A 19,594-nucleotide genomic window follows, 5' to 3' on the forward strand; every position below is an offset into this window, starting at 1 on the left:
CTTGTAGGTTAAAGCAAAGCTTTGCCACTGGTCTGGCCTATTACTCAAACAAATTTCACTTCACCTCATCTTTTACTCAAACCTTAGACGAAGGGCCAAAAAAAGCCCCCTCAATCAAGATTAATAACCGCCTGGCTGCCTTGAAATTCAAATGTGACATTTCATTGTTGAGTTTTCCTGCATGTTTTGTCTCAGCTGACATTTAATTAGTCAGTCTCTCAACTGAAAAGAGCCCAGAGAAAAGCTTTGTACATTTTCAGATACTCAAAACTTTAGATTAACTGGAAGGTGAACACGGTTGATAGCCAGCTGTGTAAGTCTTTATAGAGTAAGCTTTTGTAAAGGAATATGGAAAGGATGTATAGCTAACTTAAATTTACAGAAGTTACCAGAGAACTTTTTTTATTTTTATTTGACGCACCATCCCAAGCTGTTGAAACCTGTTTTGCAAACAGAATAAATATGTTCATTTAGCACGGTAAGATGAGTTACAAGGTACAAAGTTTGTATATTTGGCTCTTTGCCCGAACATAACTTGGGGGTCAGATTATGGAAGCGAGGCAAGAGATGAAGCAGGAAAGGGAAAAAGTAGAGCATCTTGTGCCCTTCAGCATCACAGATGAGAGATAAATTGGTGATGACCTAGTACTAATGCATGTGCTCTGAACATGATATTTTATTCAGTGTGGGTTTTGATAAACGTGATCATGAACTTTGAATACTGAAGGGAACGTTTTTGCCACAGGAATCCATCAAAAAAGTTGTTTTTTGTGCCTCCTTTAATGGACCAATTATATCTCACACCAGAGAAAACATTGAGATTTCCCTTTAAACCTTGGCAGAACACTTCTGTTTCTCCGTTGCCCGAAGCAGCTTCAGCAGGAGCAAGTGGTCACAGAGGACCACTGCGCTGTCAAAGACAGAACGAATGGGAGGTACTTCATTTCTCAGTTCAAAACAAGTGCTTTGCCTTCCACTATAATTAATGCATCCAAAAACAGTGTGAAGTGGTGGTGCAAAAATGTAGCTCTCCTCTCTTGCAAAGAGGATAACTATAATGGTGGGAAGTATGGATGGACAGCAAGGCTTTCAGTGTGCTGCTGGTGGTGGGAAGAGAATTCAGCAGCATCGATCAGTGTGTGATATGTGTGATGTGAAGGGGTGGACAGTAACAAAGTACATTTACTTGAGCACTGTGCTTTTTTTTTTTTGAGTATCTGTACTTTACTTGAGTATTATTATTTTTTTAGAAACATTTGACTTTTATTCCACTGCACTTAAAAGACAAATATTACTTTTCCACTACATTTCTATGAAGCACTTGTTACTTTGAAGCAGCTTTTATTTTGAAAATGTGATAGACCATACCTGTCTTCGTCACAGGAGAAAAAAAACAATCACAGCCAACTCCTACACTGTCAGTCATGCTGTGTTTGCTGCATGTTTGAACAGCTCAGTTTGAACTTGGCAGTGTCTTGATGATGGCTACATTAGATAAGGATGAGGCAGAAGATTCTTCAGCAGAGCACTAATGTTACTTATCGTAAGTCCGTGTTTGAAATATTAGATTCCCTTTATTTTAAATGTTTGCTGCGTTTACCATGACCAAACTTCATCACCTCCTAAGAAAAGAAAAGAAAAGAAAACGATAATAGCTGTCCTTTTTGTTATAAGGGTTCTACGGTCAGTTCATTCAATGGGTTGTTTCAGGATCATTAGGTTCTATAAATGTGGAACAAAACAACAATGGCTTCACATTGAAAAAATGTACTTTTGAATACTCAAGTATTTTTAAAAGCAAGTTCTCCAGTACTTTAACTCAAGTAAAAATTTTGGAGTAAATTCTAGGAGTATCTATAGTTTGACTCAAGTAATTAAGTTGTGAGTTTGCCCACCTCTGGTGATGTGAAGGAGCTGCAGGTCAATATCTTTTCATACACCACAACCTCCAGTGAAATCACGGCTAGTGTGTGTGCTTGTGTGTGTGTGTGCACGCAGTGTACGTGTGCAAGGCTGGATTTGCATGCATTCCTTAGATGTATTTCTATGAATGAATCAGCCGGGTCTCATTTACTTTCCAGAGAGGGAAAAACCTGATAAAGCTAGAGGTTAAAGTGAGGACGAGAAAAGGAGTGCGAAGAGAAGTTCCCTCTTCCAATCTGCCACAGCAGGTGAGGGGCAGAGTGTTGCGTGACCTGCACTGAAATTAACCCTGACACAAGCAGCTAGTGCCATCTGGTGTATGAGCAAATCAAAGAGGGTCTTACTGCCTGCAGACGGACTGCACCTGCACACATACTGTATATATCCTCATTGTGCACACCGTTTTCAAATTCTGAAGCGCACCCGATCTCAAAAGTGACCCGAGGAAGATGCTGCTCCTCAGCCAGACCAAATTCTTCGAGAGAGCGTAGCCGAGAGGCACAATGGCCGACCGATGGCTGTCTTCTAAACTCTTAAGGCGTGAAAGCCTGCACTGCTGTTTAATAATGCATCAGGTTCCAGTGTTGCTAGTTTCAAGGAGGTGTGGGGCGGCGGCGGCGGTGGTGGTGGTGTCAAGGGTGGTATGGGTAAGCTGGGCCCTTCTGAAGTAGCCCACGTGTTATGGAAACGGATTCATTCACAGCTCAGATCTTATCCCATGGATTAAACATGCCATGAGCCTGGATTAATTAATCAAAGCATGTCCACCGTATGAAAGACAATTTATTGAAATGGAATGAAGGATTAAGCCGGAATTATTTATATCGTGCCGTAACTGGTGTGAGGTTTTGATGTTTGAAATTGCCTAATCAGGGGGAAGGTTGTTTTCACTATCAACTCTGCATTGCAGTGGAGAGATCAGATTGGTATGGGCTTTCGTGGGGCGCGCTGTGCTTTGTCACGGTTTCCCTCTCAGTGTGTGAGCGGCGATTACTTAATACTGTGGCGTTCAAGAATGTGGCTGCAGATTTCATATCTGTTAATGGTTTTTACCAGGCGAGGAACACAGCCAAGAGGAAAAGCAGCATTTTCCTTGGTTACATAAGCTCGCCGGCGCTGAGGCAGAAGAAATGACAGAGTGATTATTGTCACACTGTACTTAAATCCACTTTCTTCTGTAGCAATTGCTGAGTGGCCCGCCTTATCTAGGTGAATGTGTGCTTTGTCTGTATTTATGAGAGGACGGAGAGTGTGGGTGTGTGTGCGTGCAGGGGATTGTGAGTGCCTTGGAACGGTCGCAGCTGTGCTTTTTTCGACTTGTTAACCCCACAGTGGGGAGGTGTGGGCTGCGAGGGGCTGAGTGTACAGGACCTCGCCCCTGGAGCAGAGAGAGAGAGAGAGAGATAAAGAGAGAGAGAGAGAGAGGAGGTGACATGAAGCGCAGCGGTGAGATAGAAAACTGGACTCATCAGCTATACTGCACTGACACAATTTGCCCTTTAGATGGGAGCCAGAAAGTTTTTTTTTTTTGTTTTGTTTTGTTTTGTCCTGTTTAATATGCTTTCCCTCAGTGTGAGGGAATTCAGGCCAGAGATTGCATCTAAGTCTATAAATTGATTTGTCAACAGAGAATAAACCAACAACAATTTGATAATCGATTATTCCCCTTTTATCAAGACAAAAGGCCAAACATTTTCTGGTTTGAACGTGTCAAGAGTGAGAATTAGCTGTTTTTCTTTCGTTTATATTGTTATTCTAGGAAATTACGATGGATATTTTCACCATTTTCTGGCATTTCACATACAAAAACATGAACCAGTGAAGCAAAAAAAAATGTATATCTAGTCTCTAAACATTAATTAGTTATGAAAAGCTTTGCAACATAGCCAACATTAGCATCAACAGCTGTCAGTCTTAAAGAAAACGTTGTGAGTTCAGCACCAAACTTCATTCCTTTACTCACCAAGAGCTGTCTCCAGAGCTGGAAACTCCTGTCTCTATCACGTCTTTTCCTCTGCTGAAGTTAGCACGCTAACCACCTAGCCCTGGCCCGTCCTGACATTTTTCTGATAGCGACTCACAGTAGCCTCCAATCTGCCCTGAAAACGTAGCGCTGCTCACAGGGTGTATAACAAACTCTTGTCTTGTAAGCGCAACGATGGCCGAAGCTCTTGTCAAGTGACGATCACCGCCACCCGCTCCTGGGAAGAAAACACGTTCAGCGGCAGAGAGAACTTACAAACAGCTTCCTCAATGTGTGATGAGTCAGGAGTGTCCCAGCAAAGATTTTGTGTGTTCAGCTCTGATTCTTCAACTCAAGGCCCCTGCTTATTTGTCAAGACGGGAACCCAAACAGATATTTAAGAACGTGTCTGACTGTGCAGTTTGCTTCCGTTGTTCGTAAGGTTGTAAAAAAAAAAAAAAAAAAGCTTACATCAAGTAAAACATAAAAATCCTATAAATGGTGCTTTCGTCTGATTTAGTTGATATTTAATTATTTCTCTGAGAAAATAAAAAAAAAATACAGCACTTCACTGTAAATGAGAACAAGACAGTCACAGTCAGCAGCCTCTTAATGTGCTATAAAAGAGTAATAAAGACAGAAACAGAAGGATACGAAAAAACAAAGCTCAGACATCTCACTGGGTTAATGAATGAGAGCATCGTACACACACATTCCCCTCCGTCAGTTGATGAGATAGAAGACGCAGCGTATTTCCAATTTTATAGCTCATAAACCTCATTCACCTACACCCAACAATCCACAAGGAAATAGTCCTCAAAGTTGAGTCAGCAGGATGTCACAGCTAATGGTTGGGGTTGTACTGAAAACACTGCTCTTATCGGCTCAGTGATATAGCGCTCAGAGTGTATTGTTTACACCAGCTCACTGGCGGTCCTAGTAGGTGGGTGTATCATGGGTAACGTGCTCGCCCCTCTGCCACACTCCGTCAAGGTTTTTCGGGTACATCTCTTGGCTTAAGGCAGGGTGCCTTCACTACCTGGCCCCTGTCTGTCCCCTTCCTCCAGATCGGCTTCATATTGATGGATCCCATCACGAACTGTCGTTCTACACACAGTGACCTCCCGCTGACCTCCACGTTGACCCCATGCTACTCTCCTATAGCTTTGTCTGTCATGGTAGCATGATGGAGCACCGCCACCTCTCCTTGACCCCAGCCTTTATCAAACGACTGAGCCACTGAGGAATTGATCCCAGCTCCTTTGATTGTAAATCTAGCCACACGTTATGACTTCTGCCAGAGAAGGGAATTGGAAAAAAAAAAGGAGAAAAAAAAGATCTTAAGCATGTTTGATAAGTAGCAACATTAAAAGATAATTAAGCTGCATGTGTGCAGTCATGCCTTGAATGAGTATATAGTATAACTTCTATTGACATGCATGAGTTTATGTATCCATGAATGATTTTATGAATGACTTTGTGGGACTACCCGCCTTATCCGGTCTGCAGCCGAGGCCCGGGACAGCACATTACCACCTAGATGGATGCAGTCATTGTGTAGATAAATGACAAAGGTTCCCACTCCCTCAGAGGGGCACCATGAAATGGGAATTATATCAGAGACATTATTCCTCTGTGCTGGGTGTCTGTAACACACACACACACACCGGCATACACACACACACACACACATACACACACACACAATTTATGCTTGGCACCCAGAATTTCCCTGCGGTGTGCAGAAGATGAAAGGATGTGTTCTGAGGAAGAAGAGATTTTTTAAACTGCTGTGTCATTGTGTGTTCAGATCCGATCCAGCCACAACCACAAAGCTTAAAAGAAGCAGCGGGCCATACATGTGGAGAGATGGTGGAATAGCTCAATTGACAGCTTAGACTGTATGTATGAAAACAGTATTGTAGGCCAACAGTATATTCACTTTTATGTTTAGGTTTAAGTAACAACCGGTTTAGGATCAGTGGAAATCAGCACATTGTAAACATGACAGGTGGCGCCGGTGGGGGGTACGTCTGATGAAAAATGTTTGGAAAGCACTGTGGGTAAAATTAAAATTAACTTAAGACCCAATACATTTTGACGCTTGCGCAGAACTCCAAAAATAACTCTCTGTTTCTTAAGTTTTTCTTGGGCTGAACAACAGTGGCAGTAGTTTTAACCCACCCTCAAAGCAGCTCCGCTAACAAGTTTATGAATCTTTGTGTTTGAGCTGGAGGAGGAAGAGGAGGAGGCTCATAAATCTTGCAAATTTCATACATAATCTGGACTGAAATGAGAACAAGAATGCCATTATGTTGCTGGAATTCAACACAGCAAAGGGAAGCGGCTGCACGTAGGGGAGATATTGATAGTTGGCAGAGCTGCAGCAGTTTCCCTCTCAAAGGTTGTGTGTGTCGAATTCCCTCCCCTGGTTTTACTGTATGAATGCAAAGTGGGGGTTTTTATTTTCCTACCCTTTTTCCTGAAACCTGGCACGTCTGTGTTACAGTCATACTGTATGAGGATGATTCATCTTTACTACAGATCAGTATCATATCTTTTGCATTGAGTTACTACGTTATGTGAGAGGAGGGAAGGGCTGCCACTAACAGCCTTATATTTTCTCTAGTGTATCAAATTTATTTTCATCTCCTGCAGTATATCCTCTGTAATCTATTGGCTCCCTGCTTGTAGTGCATTTACTCCACTGAGAAAGATTTTAAATTGAGGAGTGTTTTTTTCTTTTTTCTTTTTTTTTTTTTTTTTAATTTAAGGAAAATGTGCACGTGCACAAGGGTGGGGTCGGGGGGGGGCATGATAAAAATGCAGTGGAAGTTAAAGCGCAGTGCAGATAAGAATTGCGAGAAGATCAAAACCAGCACATCAGGATTCACTGTGAGTAAGACAGAGATGGAGGAGGAGGAGGAGGGAGGGTGGGAGGGTGAAGTAAAGGGGCAACCCCCCTTTCTAGACGAGGGATTCCTTTACTGCAGTGATCAGCAGTCCCCCCCGCCCCCCTCCCCTCCAAGCAAGTCTACCGCTCACCTCCTCCCTCCCCCTGCTCTCCCTCGCTCTCACAGCTTTCTCTTTTTTATCACCCCCTCTCTCCCTCCTTCTCTCCGTTTCCCTCCATCCTTTCCTCCTCTCTTCTTTTTTCTCTCTCACTCTCTCTCTCTCCCGAGCCACCCTCTCCACTACAAACACTCACACAGTCACGTTTCAGTGGGGAGGGATTGTCTGCTGCAGGGTACAGTATATGCAGCACATGGTTAGACACGCAAGCGCACTCGGGACTCACACCCTTTTACTCCAGCCTTCATTTATCTCTATCGCTCCCCTGCTGCCCCTCCATTTATTCTCGCGTTCTTTCTCGTCCTCCAATTCATCTGCCCATCTTCCCGGCCGTCCTCGATGCCCGTTTTCTTTCTTTTTCTCCCCCTCTTAGCCGTGTGACATTGATTCCAAGGTTGCTGTGCTATTGACTGTTGCTACGCTGTTAAATATTTCAGGCAGCGTTTCAGTGGCTGTGCGCCGGCCAGGGGGTGAGGGGTGGGGGGAGTGGAGGGCTCTGCTCAGTCGCTCTGCAACTACCGCTGACAAACAGGCTGGTGAACAGACGGGTGGACGCACACGCACGTACACGCACGCACGATCGCCGGCCACCTACAAACACAACAGAGGCACATACGTGTCACTCCGCAGATGGATGTACACGCACGCTGGCAAACATATTTGCATATGTTTGTGATGGTGCCCCGGGTGTCGGGGTGTGTGGGTTCCGTGCCGGTGATGTTGTGGGTATCTGGATGAAATCTTTCCTCCTGGCTTCAAGCTGCTGAAGTTAATGAATGAGCGAAGAAGTGCTGGACCGCTCTCTGCAGACTGTGCAGTTATTCTAGACCAGCCAAAACGCCTTCCTCAGCATCTCATCTGATCAGCAGCCTAATCACTGTTTGGGCTCTTCTTGGTACCACGGGACTGTAATCAGTATTCTCATTTAGGACACACAGACACACACACACACACAGACACACAGAAACACACATTTCACCATGGAGTTAACTGCAACATTCAGCCATCTGGCATGGTGGTGCCAAACCAAGATCTTTACAGTCCTGATGTGCAGACACACACGTGCACACACCCCTGTGTTCCCTGTGGTGGTGCTCAGTTTATGTCGTGCATCAGAAAAAATATGAAAGAGTTTTCAAGAAGTTTTTATTTTCTCTTGGGGGGGCGGTCTGACAAGTAGTCAACACCAGCAGAGTGAGCGCTCAGCAGGGCCTCCATCTGGGGACCCTCGCTGAGCCTCTGAATGGTGGGGAGCCAGTGTTGCACGGTATGATCCTGGTGAGGACAAACGTGGAGGCAGCAGCAGAGATCCACAGCTGACAAGGTGCTCATCGCTGATTAATGTGGCGATGAACAATTTTCAGGCTCACAAGTCTCAGTGGTGGTTAACTGTCGCAGTTTGTGTTAATCTAGACATTTATCCCTTCCACATCACACTACAGGTAGACGCACTGCTGTTCCTGTCCACTCACAAAGTGATTGTTTTAACTGGCATGGAGTATGATTTTGACAGTTAAGTTCAGACAGTTGTCAGATGCCATAAACCTGACTGAAAACGTCTTGAAAATCTCTATATTTGAACTTTGTACAATCTTGCAAGGTTTTTGACCATTAGTGGCTGTGAGAATCTGTACTCAATAGACAAGTCTTACCCTCGTACTGTCATGAGGCATACAGCGGAAAAAAACAAGTGCCTTGTGAGCACTAGAACTTCCTCTGTTGGTTCCTGTATCACAGTGTTAGCCAGGATATCTGTCCTGCTTGAGTAATGATAAACTGTGGCCTTAGTATTCAGACCACTGAGTTCATTGCAGGCAGCCTAGCCTTGATCTTGCTTCTCTGAGGCTGATCGTCCAGCATTAACATGCTGTGATTGGTAAATGGGTATCCATAGTGTTTGTGCAGATTCAGAAAGCATCTGGTTGCACTGACAGCGCCCGCTCTCCACTAAGATATCTTTTCGGTCCATAACTGTCAGTCCAGAGTCATAAAAGGGAAGCAGTGAGAGCTTTGGATCTCTGCTGTTGTGATTCAGCTCAGTGCGGGTCAGCGAGTGTGTGCATATCGTAAAAGAATCTGATATTACAGCAGTTGTACACAGAGCGAGTACATCAGACTGAGGCCTGCTGGATGCTGAGTACCATGCTGTCAAATCTGTTGACTGTGTGAAAGCATGACCTGTGTCTCCAGAAACAGAAGGGGTTACTTAAAGTGACTGAACTGGTGCACTCATAGGAGAATGTAATGTGTCTGCATACCCAGTGAATGCATTTCCGTACAGCGCAAATCGCATGGCTCCAGGCGCCACTTATTAAATATTAGGACCATTCGGCAGAGGAACAGAGCTCTGTCTTTTTCTGGCGGTGCAGTAGAGGCATATTTTGTTTGTGCGTGCACACGCAACTAAAACTTTAATCAGAAAAGTTGTGTTTTTGCCCCCTGGCGCTCTTCCTAGCTTGATGTCTCATCCTCACCCCCGTTCGCTCTGTGTAAGTGTGAGGGGATCTAACAGCCCGTCTCATGCCTTTAAAAGGCTCGATCGTGGCTCACCAGAAAACACGACGAGCTCGGTAATTTGAAACATGTGCAGAGCATATGAACACTCCTACTTTACTGAACAGAAGAAAAAAGAAAAAAAAAAAGGTACGAGGGTTTCCTCAAGCTCTGCTCCTCCGTTCGTCTTCTTCCCCTCCTCCCACCAGACTGTGACACAAGCGGGGAATTCATACTGAACCACACTGTTGTTATTCAAGCTGCATGTGGCTGCTGCCTTCTTTCTGTGTCTCCCACTGTGGCGTTTTTCTCCAAGTGGTGGTTTCTGTGTCTGGATGCTGGTGTATTTAGATGGGATATGAGAGGCCCGGTGTGTGTGTGTGTGTGTGTGTGTGTGTGTGTGTGTGTGTGTGTGTGTTTTTATGCGTCAGGCCGTTGTAGAGTATTTCTGTGGCTGGGAAGCTGCAGTTGGATCAGTTAGATCCATTAATCCGTGCTTCTTGGGTGTGGCTCCAGTCTGTATATGGGAACATTTCCAGAAACTGGAACAGAGGACGCCATTTTGTAACGTAATAAGCGGTCAGTCTCACAAATACACAACGAGAGAAGTGAATGACGTAGATTAGGGTAGCCTCATGTTGCTGAGTGTCGCACACTGGCTGATAAAAGAGCACCATGTACATGTGGAATAACCAGGTTGTTGCCCTTTCTCTTCCTGTCTGCAGGTTTGGAGGGGCGGCCCCTCATGGCATGGCCAGAGACTGTTGTGTTCAACCGCTGCTCCAGAAGGTAAGTCCTCATAGTAGTTTATTTCTGACACCATAAAACCCGTATCAATGGTTCCCCCTTTTTAAAGAAAGCCCCAAATCCAGCCTCTGCCCTCTTTCAAGACAAAGGACATCTGCGCCTTTGAGAAACTCTGCATCGATCAGACAGGAGAGGCTCATTTGGAGTTAACAGGCAGTAGTCATTAATATGGAATCTGTCTCGGGGTAGCATCTGCTCGTCTGTGTGAGAGGCAGGAGGGGATGGCGAGCGTGAAGAGCGGGAGGAAGAGAAAGGTAGGGGGACTGAGAGGAGAAGGCAGCAGCAAGTTGATTTGATTTTAAAGCAAGCTTTGATAGTTGTAGCTTTGGAGCGGAGATAGGCACAGGATCCTCATGCCTTCAGCAATGTGCCTGTGATGCCAGGGTGAAGGAGGACAAGGAGAACAGGTGCAGGAGGAGGACAGCTCAGATACTTGGGGCCAAGTTTCATATTGTCACTGTAACGACGGAAGAAGCGAAATGAAATGTCTGCAAGTGTCTGTGTTTGAACATGGTCAAAAAAAAAAAAAAGAGCTCAGTTTGTGCTGCCGATGATTTCACCACTTCTTGGTGCGAGCCCAAGCAGAGATGTGCTGATTCACTGCAGTGGTCCTGAGCAGGAGGGAGAGGTTGTCGGGTGCAGCAGCAACAAGGCAGCAGCTTGGATCTCCCTCCTGTCCGTGTGTGTGTGTGTGTGTGTGGACTCGCAGCCCTCTGCGTTGATTCATGGCTCTGTCATTAGAGGCCACTCAGCATGATAATGGTATAAGCTGTGCGGAGCAGCAATTTCAAAATAGTGTTGGAAGTGAATTCTGTCAACCCTTAGTACACTTTCTTTTTTTCGCTGCTATGAAAAGCCCAAACCTTTCAAGGGATGAATACATTGTGATGTGCACCTGAAGGTGTGTGTTGGATTGTCAGTCCCACCACACAGGCATCTCTTAGAGGTCTTTTTAGACTTTATATGCGAATAAGAAATATCAGTAGTTGGCATCAATGAATCGACACAACTGTTCTGTGAGGAGAAGGTTAGCAATATTATGCCCTATAGATCAGTGGTTTCTCAAACTATGTCACATCAAGGACCCCTGAACTGACACAAATTAGACCACGGACCCCCACCTGAGAGGATTTTTGCTTTTAGATGTTTAATTACAAAAAGTGTTTGAAACCCATGAGCAAAATAGTCATGCATTCTCTGATTGTGTTACTTATGGATGGAATTAAGTGAAAATAAATAGTTCCCCTTTTTGCTGGGGACCCCAAGGAACCCCCTCAAAAACCCTTGTTGGGTCCCCGGAACCCACTTTGAGAACCACTGGTATAGATTCTCAGGGTCTGACTCACAGTCTAACAAGGGCTTATTTTGGCAAAGCAGCAGTCAGCAGGTATGTGGAGGTGAACCGAATCAGAATTCACAGTGGATCTACAAATAGCTCTTGAGTTGGCTTCTGTTTCACCTGCCAAGCTGTAGTTGCTGTCTGCGGTGTTTACAATGGTGAGGTCACAGAAGAGTAAACTGACTTTTAATAACTTATCATAACTTAAGTATTGATCATAGTGTTTGATGGTAAATCAATAGAGATGCTGTTGCTGTTGTGAAGTGTTTGAGTTCAGGATGTGCATTAATCCAGGGCTGCTGCCACCCTCAGTTCTCTGAGTCTGGCAGTTTTGTTGTTGAACTCCTCTGACAGGTGGAGCTGCTGTTGCACTGCCCCCTGCTGGGTCTCAAACCACACTCCTCCCGCTTGAAGGTTGATTTTAGCGTAACACCGTCAGAATATCGGAGCCTAAAATGTTCTGTGGTGCTGTAGTTGTGGACAGTGTTGGGTTGGTTCAAGTTAGAAAGAATGAGTGAGTAACTTGTGATTCTGTATTTGTTTAAAAGCTGGTAATCCAGAAAATGCTAAAACTAACTAGTGCTGAGCAAAACAAACAAAATAAACTTCTTCTTCTGCGTTTTTATTAAATGTTCAGTTACTTCATTCAGAGGGAGACGAGCACATAAAAGCTCGTTTCCATGGTTCAGTTAAGACCTTAGGCTGTCGTCATACATTTTCTACTTTTGTGACATTTGTCTGACTCTCATTTTCTCGCCTGCAACCTCCCTCACAGAGGTGACAGTGGTGTATCAGAACGGGCTGCCGGTGATCTCAGTCAGTTTGCCGTCCAGGCGAGAGCGCTGTCAGTTCACCCTCAAGCCTCTCAGCGACTGTGTGGGAGTTTTCCTGCAACAGCTCCAGGCAGAGGACAGAGGCATCGACCGGGTAGCCATCTACTCCATGGGTATGCACACAAAAGCAATAATACACACACACACACACAAACACACACCTCTCCCCACACTATATCCATTTACTCCAGCGGGTTATATGTATATGTGTCCTTAACACGCGTTCAAGTGTTCTTGTATTTTGAGGCTATTAAGTGTTCCTGCAGTTGTGGCTTTGCATCAGAATGTAATACCGCTGCGTGCACCATGAAATGATTTTTCAGCCCTCACTCTGCTCAGAGGGCTCATTATACGGGAACAACTGGTACTTGAAATCTTTCTCTTAGTGCGTAAGTGCGTTTGCTTTTACCTCGCACCATAATCAGCCGGCAACCAACGGGCCTGATTATCAGGAGAGGTGAATGGTGTGTTCGAAGTGTTTACCCATCAGTGCTCCATCTCTCTTACTGCCCCGCTTCCCATTTGTCTCTCCGTCCAGATGGAGCGAGGGTTGCCTCCTCCACAGGTATAGACATCCTGCTGCTGGATGACTTCAAGCTCGTCATTAATGACACCACACACCTAGTGCGGCCACCAAGGAGAGGTGAGGACGGGCACAGCGGAGCCTGAGAGTGTACTGTTTGCTCTGAGTCTTTCCCTCACATTTACTCATTAATAATAAGAGGAAGAAGTTGTTTGATTGCCAGCAAGTGGGTCACATTAAAGCCCGTTTATTTGTTTGCTTTTGTGCGTGTGCGTGTGCGTGTGTGTGTGTGTGTGTGTGTGTGTGTGTGTGTGTGTGTGTGTGTGTGTGTGTGTGTGTGTGTGTGTGTGTGTGTGTGTGTGTGTCTCTCAGAGCTGCTGCCCCACGAGGAGGCAGAAAGGCTGAATGACGTCAAGTTTCTGGTGCAGCAGCTCTATACCACCCTGCGCATTGAGGAGCACCAACTTAGCAAAGAGCGTGAGCTGATTGGACGACTGGAGGACCTCAACTCTCAACTCCGCCCCTTAGAGAAGGTCTGTACACTGACAATACTGACATTTCTGCTGTTAGCCATCCAAGGTCATTGCTGACCTAGCTAACCAAGTAGCTGAACAGTAAAACGTGACCTTGAAAAAAATTATTTTGCACGCTCTTGCATACTTCTCCATGAAAACCAAGAGGAACTGTCGTTGCTTTGACTCATGAAGGCCTGTTTATAATCCTCTTATCTGCCGATAATTATTTTATGATATCATTATCTTAAGATATCAGGCATTGTTTCTTTTAAGCCATTAAAAATGTATGGTTGAAGAGGGCCCGACAAGCCATCAGGACTATTGTTAAGGGGCCAACAAGTTGGGAACTTGGCAAAATGAATTTGTTATCTCTGTAAAGAGATAATCAGTTTGTGATCACAACAAAACAGTTAATCTCATGATAATTAAGATTTAATCTGTAAACAAGGGTCTGGAAAAGGTATCACAGCTGTTGTCACTTTGTATACTTGTGCTAAAAAACCATCATGTCCTCTCTGGATTCTCAATACAGATTTGCCTCTCTCGTTCTTTTTGAACTGGCTGACTGTCTGCGTTCTTCTTGATGTCTGCACAGGTGAGGGAGGAATTGAGTAAGAAGGCAGAGCGGCGTACCACCTGGGTGCTGTGGGGCGGCATGGCGTACATGGCCACCCAGTTCGGCATCCTGGCCCGGCTCACCTGGTGGGAGTACTCCTGGGATATCATGGAGCCCGTCACCTACTTTATTACTTATGGCACAGCCATGGCCATGTATGCCTACTTCGTGCTTACGCGCCAGGTAAGCCACAGGAAAAACAGTAAAATCATAAAAATCCTGAGTTATTATACATGCATTATTAATGCATTCATGTGAGTGTAAAAAAAAACATCTTCTGCTGCTGTTTGTGGTAAAAGCTGAAACGATTAGTTGAATAACTAATTTGCCAAATTCACAGAAAACAACAATCTTGATAATCCATTAAGCATTTAATTCAAGCAGAAAGTCAAGCAAACATTATCTGGTTCCAGCCTCTTAAATTTGAGAATTTGATTTTTTTTCTGTATTATGTCATTGTAAAGGGAATATCTTTGGTTTTTAAGTAAATAAATCATTTGAAGATGTCACCTTGGACTTTGGGAAATTCTGATGGTGCATTTTTGAACTGTTTTCTGATATTTTGCTGACCAAAGGATTAGACAAGTAATTATAAAAGTTATCATTAGATTAGTCTTGTTAATGAACTCACTGCTAGTGGGAACACTGGTTGTGTTTTTGATACTTTTTTGTGCCAAAGAATACGACACTGATTCTGATACCAAAAATGATGCAGAGACTATTTTAGTAACCAGAGAACAAACCATTACAGGAATGAAATCTAATGGTTATCCTCTCTTTGCAACACCCTGCACAAAATAGAAATATTTCAGCTGTTCAAACAGCTTAACTTGTGACACTGTTGCCCTTGGAAATTTAATTCAGCATCCATGAATCAACATTTGATTTTTAATGTGTCGTCGGTGTGATTTGGCCCAAGGACAAGGCTATCCGATAAACTATGTCCCTCTATAACCTGCAGGAGTATGTTTACCCCGACGCTAGAGACAGACAGTATCTGCTGTTCTTCCACAAGGGGGTGAAAAGGACACGCTTCGACATTGAGAAGTACAACAAGCTGAAGGATGATATCGCTGAGGTACGGTTGCTCGGTGAAAGCTGGATGTTTTGTGATTGTGAAATGAGTACTGAAGTCACACTGGGGAGTCACACATTTTACAGTTCAGTACTCAGATTTGTAACAGCTGTGTATAGACCTACTTTCAAACCATTCCCCCCACATACACACACACACACAAACACACACACACTTTCATCTCATGTTTTTCCCCTCCACCCCTCCCTCTCTCTCCCTGTCCACCCTGTCCAGGTGGAGTTGGATCTGAAGCGTCTTCGGGACCCGCTCCAGCTCCAGCTCCCAGTTCAGCAGCTCACCGCCAGTAAAAATTGATGGAAGGAGTGACTCCCTCCTCTCTCAGCTCCTACAAGCCCCTTACCCTCTTCCCTCCTGTCATCCAACACCCTTCTCCGACCCCTTTTACCCCCAGCTATTTCTCAGACCACCCCCTCCCCTCCCACACCCAATAATCCCATCCCTTTCTTGACTGTGGGAGTTAGTTTTTTGGTTTTGTTTTGTTTTGTTTGATTTTTTTTTCTGTTTTTTCTTTTTACTTTCCTGACTGAAAACTCCAGTTGGAATTGCAAGTTAAAACCGCTTAAAGACGAAGAAGGATGGTGAGAATACCCAGGAACTGAAAAACTACAGCTGAAGGTTGGTGAGGATGATGAAAAGGACGATGATGATGATGATGATGATGATGATGATGATGATGATGATGATGATGATGATGATGATGATGATGCTTATGATGATGGAATACAACTGGGCACTATGGATATGCCTCAAATCTTCAGAGGGACAGCCTGCAGGGAACTCCAGGGGGAAAATAGGAATAATCACACCTCTAGACGCTCCAGGACAGAGGACAAGCAGAGGGGCATTGTTGAGTCTGTGTGTGTGTGTGTGTGTGTGTGTGTGTGTGCATGCATGTGTGCGCGCGTGTGTATGTGCGTGTGTGTGTGTGTGTGTGTGTGTATGTGTGTGTGTGGGACTTTCAGGGTACTCTGGGACACCGACCCTGGCCACACTGCGGGTCGACGCAGCAGTACAGTCCCGCTTCCTTGAGCAGTCAAACTGTCAACACACACACCTTCTCTTGGCTGGGGCAGGCTCCAGGGGGACTCTCTATCCCACATGTTAAAGTTTACAAGGAAGTCCTGACTGCAGTTGCACCATCAGGGAGACCGTGGTCTTCCTGTAGCTGAACTCTGCTGCCTCTCCCTCCCTGGGCCACGCCTCCTCCAGGTGACGGACAGGTGTCCTTCCCCGTGTGACCTTCCCAGTGTGACCTTTGTCAGGAGCTTGTCTCGACTCGCAGGATGAAGGCATGGCGACGCCTCGTTTTTCCTCTTCCTGTTGACGTCCTGTAGCGGCCCGGTCTGCGCAAGTATGAGAGTACTACCGACAACAACATCACTGTGTGTTCTTTTATTCCAAAAAAAATATTTTGGCACTTTTTATTTTGAAAGCCATAGTATATTTGTTATGAAAAGAATATAAATATATATATGTATACAATCAAATAAACAGATGACCAGAGGCTAGTTTTTTCAGTGGGGGGAGGAGCTCTCTTCCAAACATCATCTCATTCACATCCTCTGAAGATCTCCTGCCACGAGGGCCCCCTGCTAACGCACATCCGCAACGTTACATACGCACACTTACACCGTATGCTATTTCATATCTTTTCATTACAAACATACTCCGTATAGTTTACAATAACTACGTCCACGTTGGACGTACGGCTCCTGTGCATGGCCACCAGAGGGGGGGAACAACGTTGAAGCCAAATCGGGCTGAACGTGGCTTTGATTGGAATTGATTGTTTTTGAGCAATGTCATGCTTGATCTAAAAGATCGCTGCTTAATGCTTCACCTAAGGAAGGGGTTAATATGTCCAGAGACCGTTGCCTCAGACAAACCTACAGGCATGTTATAGTTTAATATATATCTGATGAATTGAATGGCTTTAAAAACATAGAGCTGCCGTTTACATGAGGAGCAGAATCTAAGTGAATTTCCTGCAGTTCAGCATCCCCCGATTCAACATGTTCTTCTGAGCTAATAGACAAAATAAAAGAGGCTACCCCTAAAAAAAAAAAAAGCATCATGACATTGTTTCATAGAGGCTTTTTTCATCCTGAAATAAAGCCAGAGCTTTCTCCTCCCACTGTTGCTGTAATGCCCCCCTGCTCCCTTGATGGCAAGGCAGGGTAGACTGCATGCTGTGGTATGCCCTCAGTAGAAATTTGTGAATGTGTAGGAGCATTATTGCAATTTTGTACTTAATTGGACGCTTTTCTTTGCCACATCTAGCTGAAGTCTCATCCCCCTGATTGGTTAAATCAAAGGTTATAGAAGCCATATGTTTGTGTTGTCCATTTCTTTTCTTTTTTTTGGATGGTCACTGAATAAACCTTTTTCAGGTACACTTAAGTTTTCTGTTCAGGGTGAGGATTGGTGTCCCTCTCTCCACTCCCATTTATGTCTCAAGAAAAAAAAAAAAGGTCTCAGAGCCAAACATTTTCACTCTGAACTGCTGTAGATCACCTCTGCAGAGGGGAAGCACAACGACATGACGTGCCTGCACACAGACTTGTGTGTCAACAGTTGGATGAGTCCCACTGAGGAGATCCTTGTGTTTAACTGCAGATGTTTTTATTAAAATGCATGATTTTAGATCAAATCAGAAGTTAGCCATGCAGATCTCAAAGCAGGATTTGGTCTGATCTGTTACTGTGTGCGTTGGTGTGTGCGTTATCTCCAAGGGAAATGGTGCCTTTTGGATGATTAATGATTTAAATGATATAGACAATATATCAGTTTGGTAAAAAGCAGAGATAGGATCATCAAGAAAGTTAAGCTCTTAATTAGAATGACGCCTCATATAAAGGAGGGTTAAATTTGAATGTTTGGAAGTGGTAATCGATCCTGCTGTGTGTGCGTGCGTGCGTGTGTGTGTGTGTGTGTGAACGTGTGTTTAATGAATCCATGTATTGACGAGTGGTGAGGGCACTGGGGGCAAAGTTCAAATCTCCATATTCATGAGCACTTTGCCCCTAATCCCTGTCAATAGTGGCAAAAATCAATCCCGCCCTCATCGCACTTCATAGCTGTCATTAGCTTTAAATTCATTTTTCCCTCACTCACACACACCATGACACACACACACACACAGGTGACAGTGAAAACAATGTTAACTTGGAGACGTACTGTGGGAGGTGAGAGAGTTGAGGCCTCTGTCAGCAGTCCAATCCTCCCCTCTGCTGTTTCTACACAACACTTCTCCCCATCATCACCTCCTACTTTTTTTTTTATCATGCCATCCACCGTTTATTGCCTTTATTTTTCTCTCGCTTTTATTTTTTAAAAACGAAATATATCAAATATAGGGAAACTTTATTATAAAGAGGGTGTTGCATGAATGTATGTTTACATGGGAAATTATGTAAAAATAAAAAAAGATGATTTATCAAAAAAAAAAGGAAAAAAAAAAACACAACAACCTGCAAAGATAATTTAAGAACGTTGTTCGTAGAGATTCCTAGTTATAAAGGGCAGTGGACAGGGCTGCGTCTTTACAACCTGCCTTGTCAAATCTGACTTGATCCCAGCCAACCAACTGCTCAAACCCCATCAAACCCCAGTCCCATCTTCACCTTATTTACTCCCATAAACCCGCCATTTATACTCCCCAATAAATGGAAAAACACCCTCCATCCTCGGTGCACCTATAAAGGAGGCTTTATGACCTCTTGACCTCAGTTACTATGGTCCTGGATCCAAAGGAAAGTCCTGAGTCCGATGGTGACCAAAAGTGTCAGGCGCACTCTGTTAACTTATCGGGGAACACCTCCCATTCTCGTCCCCCTCTCATTTCATCCACCCTCACCCTTTTTCTCCAAAATCGCATTATTATTCTATGGTTTGAATGTGTGTTATGTTTTGAATATCTCGTTTGTGTGCACTTACAATAAGACATGTTTAAAATGCCTAAAGAGTGAAGCAGAATATAGGATTGAAATGAATTTGTACTCCATTCTGACCTCTTATTTTATTTTATTTTATTTTTCTTGTCTTTTTTTTTTCTTTCTTTTCCTCTGTTGACATATGATGCTGTAATGTTGGCAAAAAAGAAAAATGTAAAATCCTGTATCATTTATGAAATATGTATAAAAGAGAAATGTAATTCAATTATCAATAAAATCCTTATCCAGTTTTTGGAGCCAGTGGTCCAGTAGCATTTTTCTTTTCTTTTTTTTTTCTCAAAGTGAAGACTTGGTGATTAATGGACATATTCCAGATATTTACAAGGACCAGCTTTTCAAGGTCTTGACCGCCTCCTCTCCTCTCCTTGGCCTCCAGCTCTGCCTGCACAGGACATCCTATGAGATAGACCAGTGGGGATAAACTGTGTGTATACAGTAGGTACATGAAGCAACACATGGTT

General features: G+C 44.2%; 1 protein-coding gene across 2 annotated transcripts in view; it reads left to right on the top strand.

Annotated features, from left to right (window-relative positions):
• The window catches only part of mcu (mitochondrial calcium uniporter), a 56,040-nt gene extending 36,671 nt beyond the window's left edge, over positions 1-19,369 (top strand). For both annotated transcript variants that reach the window (XM_056395389.1, XM_056395388.1), the window contains exons 3-9: positions 10,177-10,240; positions 12,373-12,543; positions 12,969-13,073; positions 13,326-13,486; positions 14,064-14,267; positions 15,046-15,162; positions 15,394-19,369. In XM_056395389.1, coding sequence (XP_056251364.1) covers positions 10,177-10,240; positions 12,373-12,543; positions 12,969-13,073; positions 13,326-13,486; positions 14,064-14,267; positions 15,046-15,162; positions 15,394-15,474 — 903 coding nt within the window. In that variant the 3' untranslated portion in view covers positions 15,475-19,369. The remainder of the gene's footprint in view (positions 1-10,176; positions 10,241-12,372; positions 12,544-12,968; positions 13,074-13,325; positions 13,487-14,063; positions 14,268-15,045; positions 15,163-15,393) is intronic.
• The last annotated feature ends 225 nt before the right edge of the window (positions 19,370-19,594 follow it).

Source organism: Seriola aureovittata, chromosome 14 (genome assembly GCF_021018895.1).
Source record: "Seriola aureovittata isolate HTS-2021-v1 ecotype China chromosome 14, ASM2101889v1, whole genome shotgun sequence".
NCBI classification, from domain to species: domain Eukaryota; kingdom Metazoa; phylum Chordata; class Actinopteri; order Carangiformes; family Carangidae; genus Seriola; species Seriola aureovittata.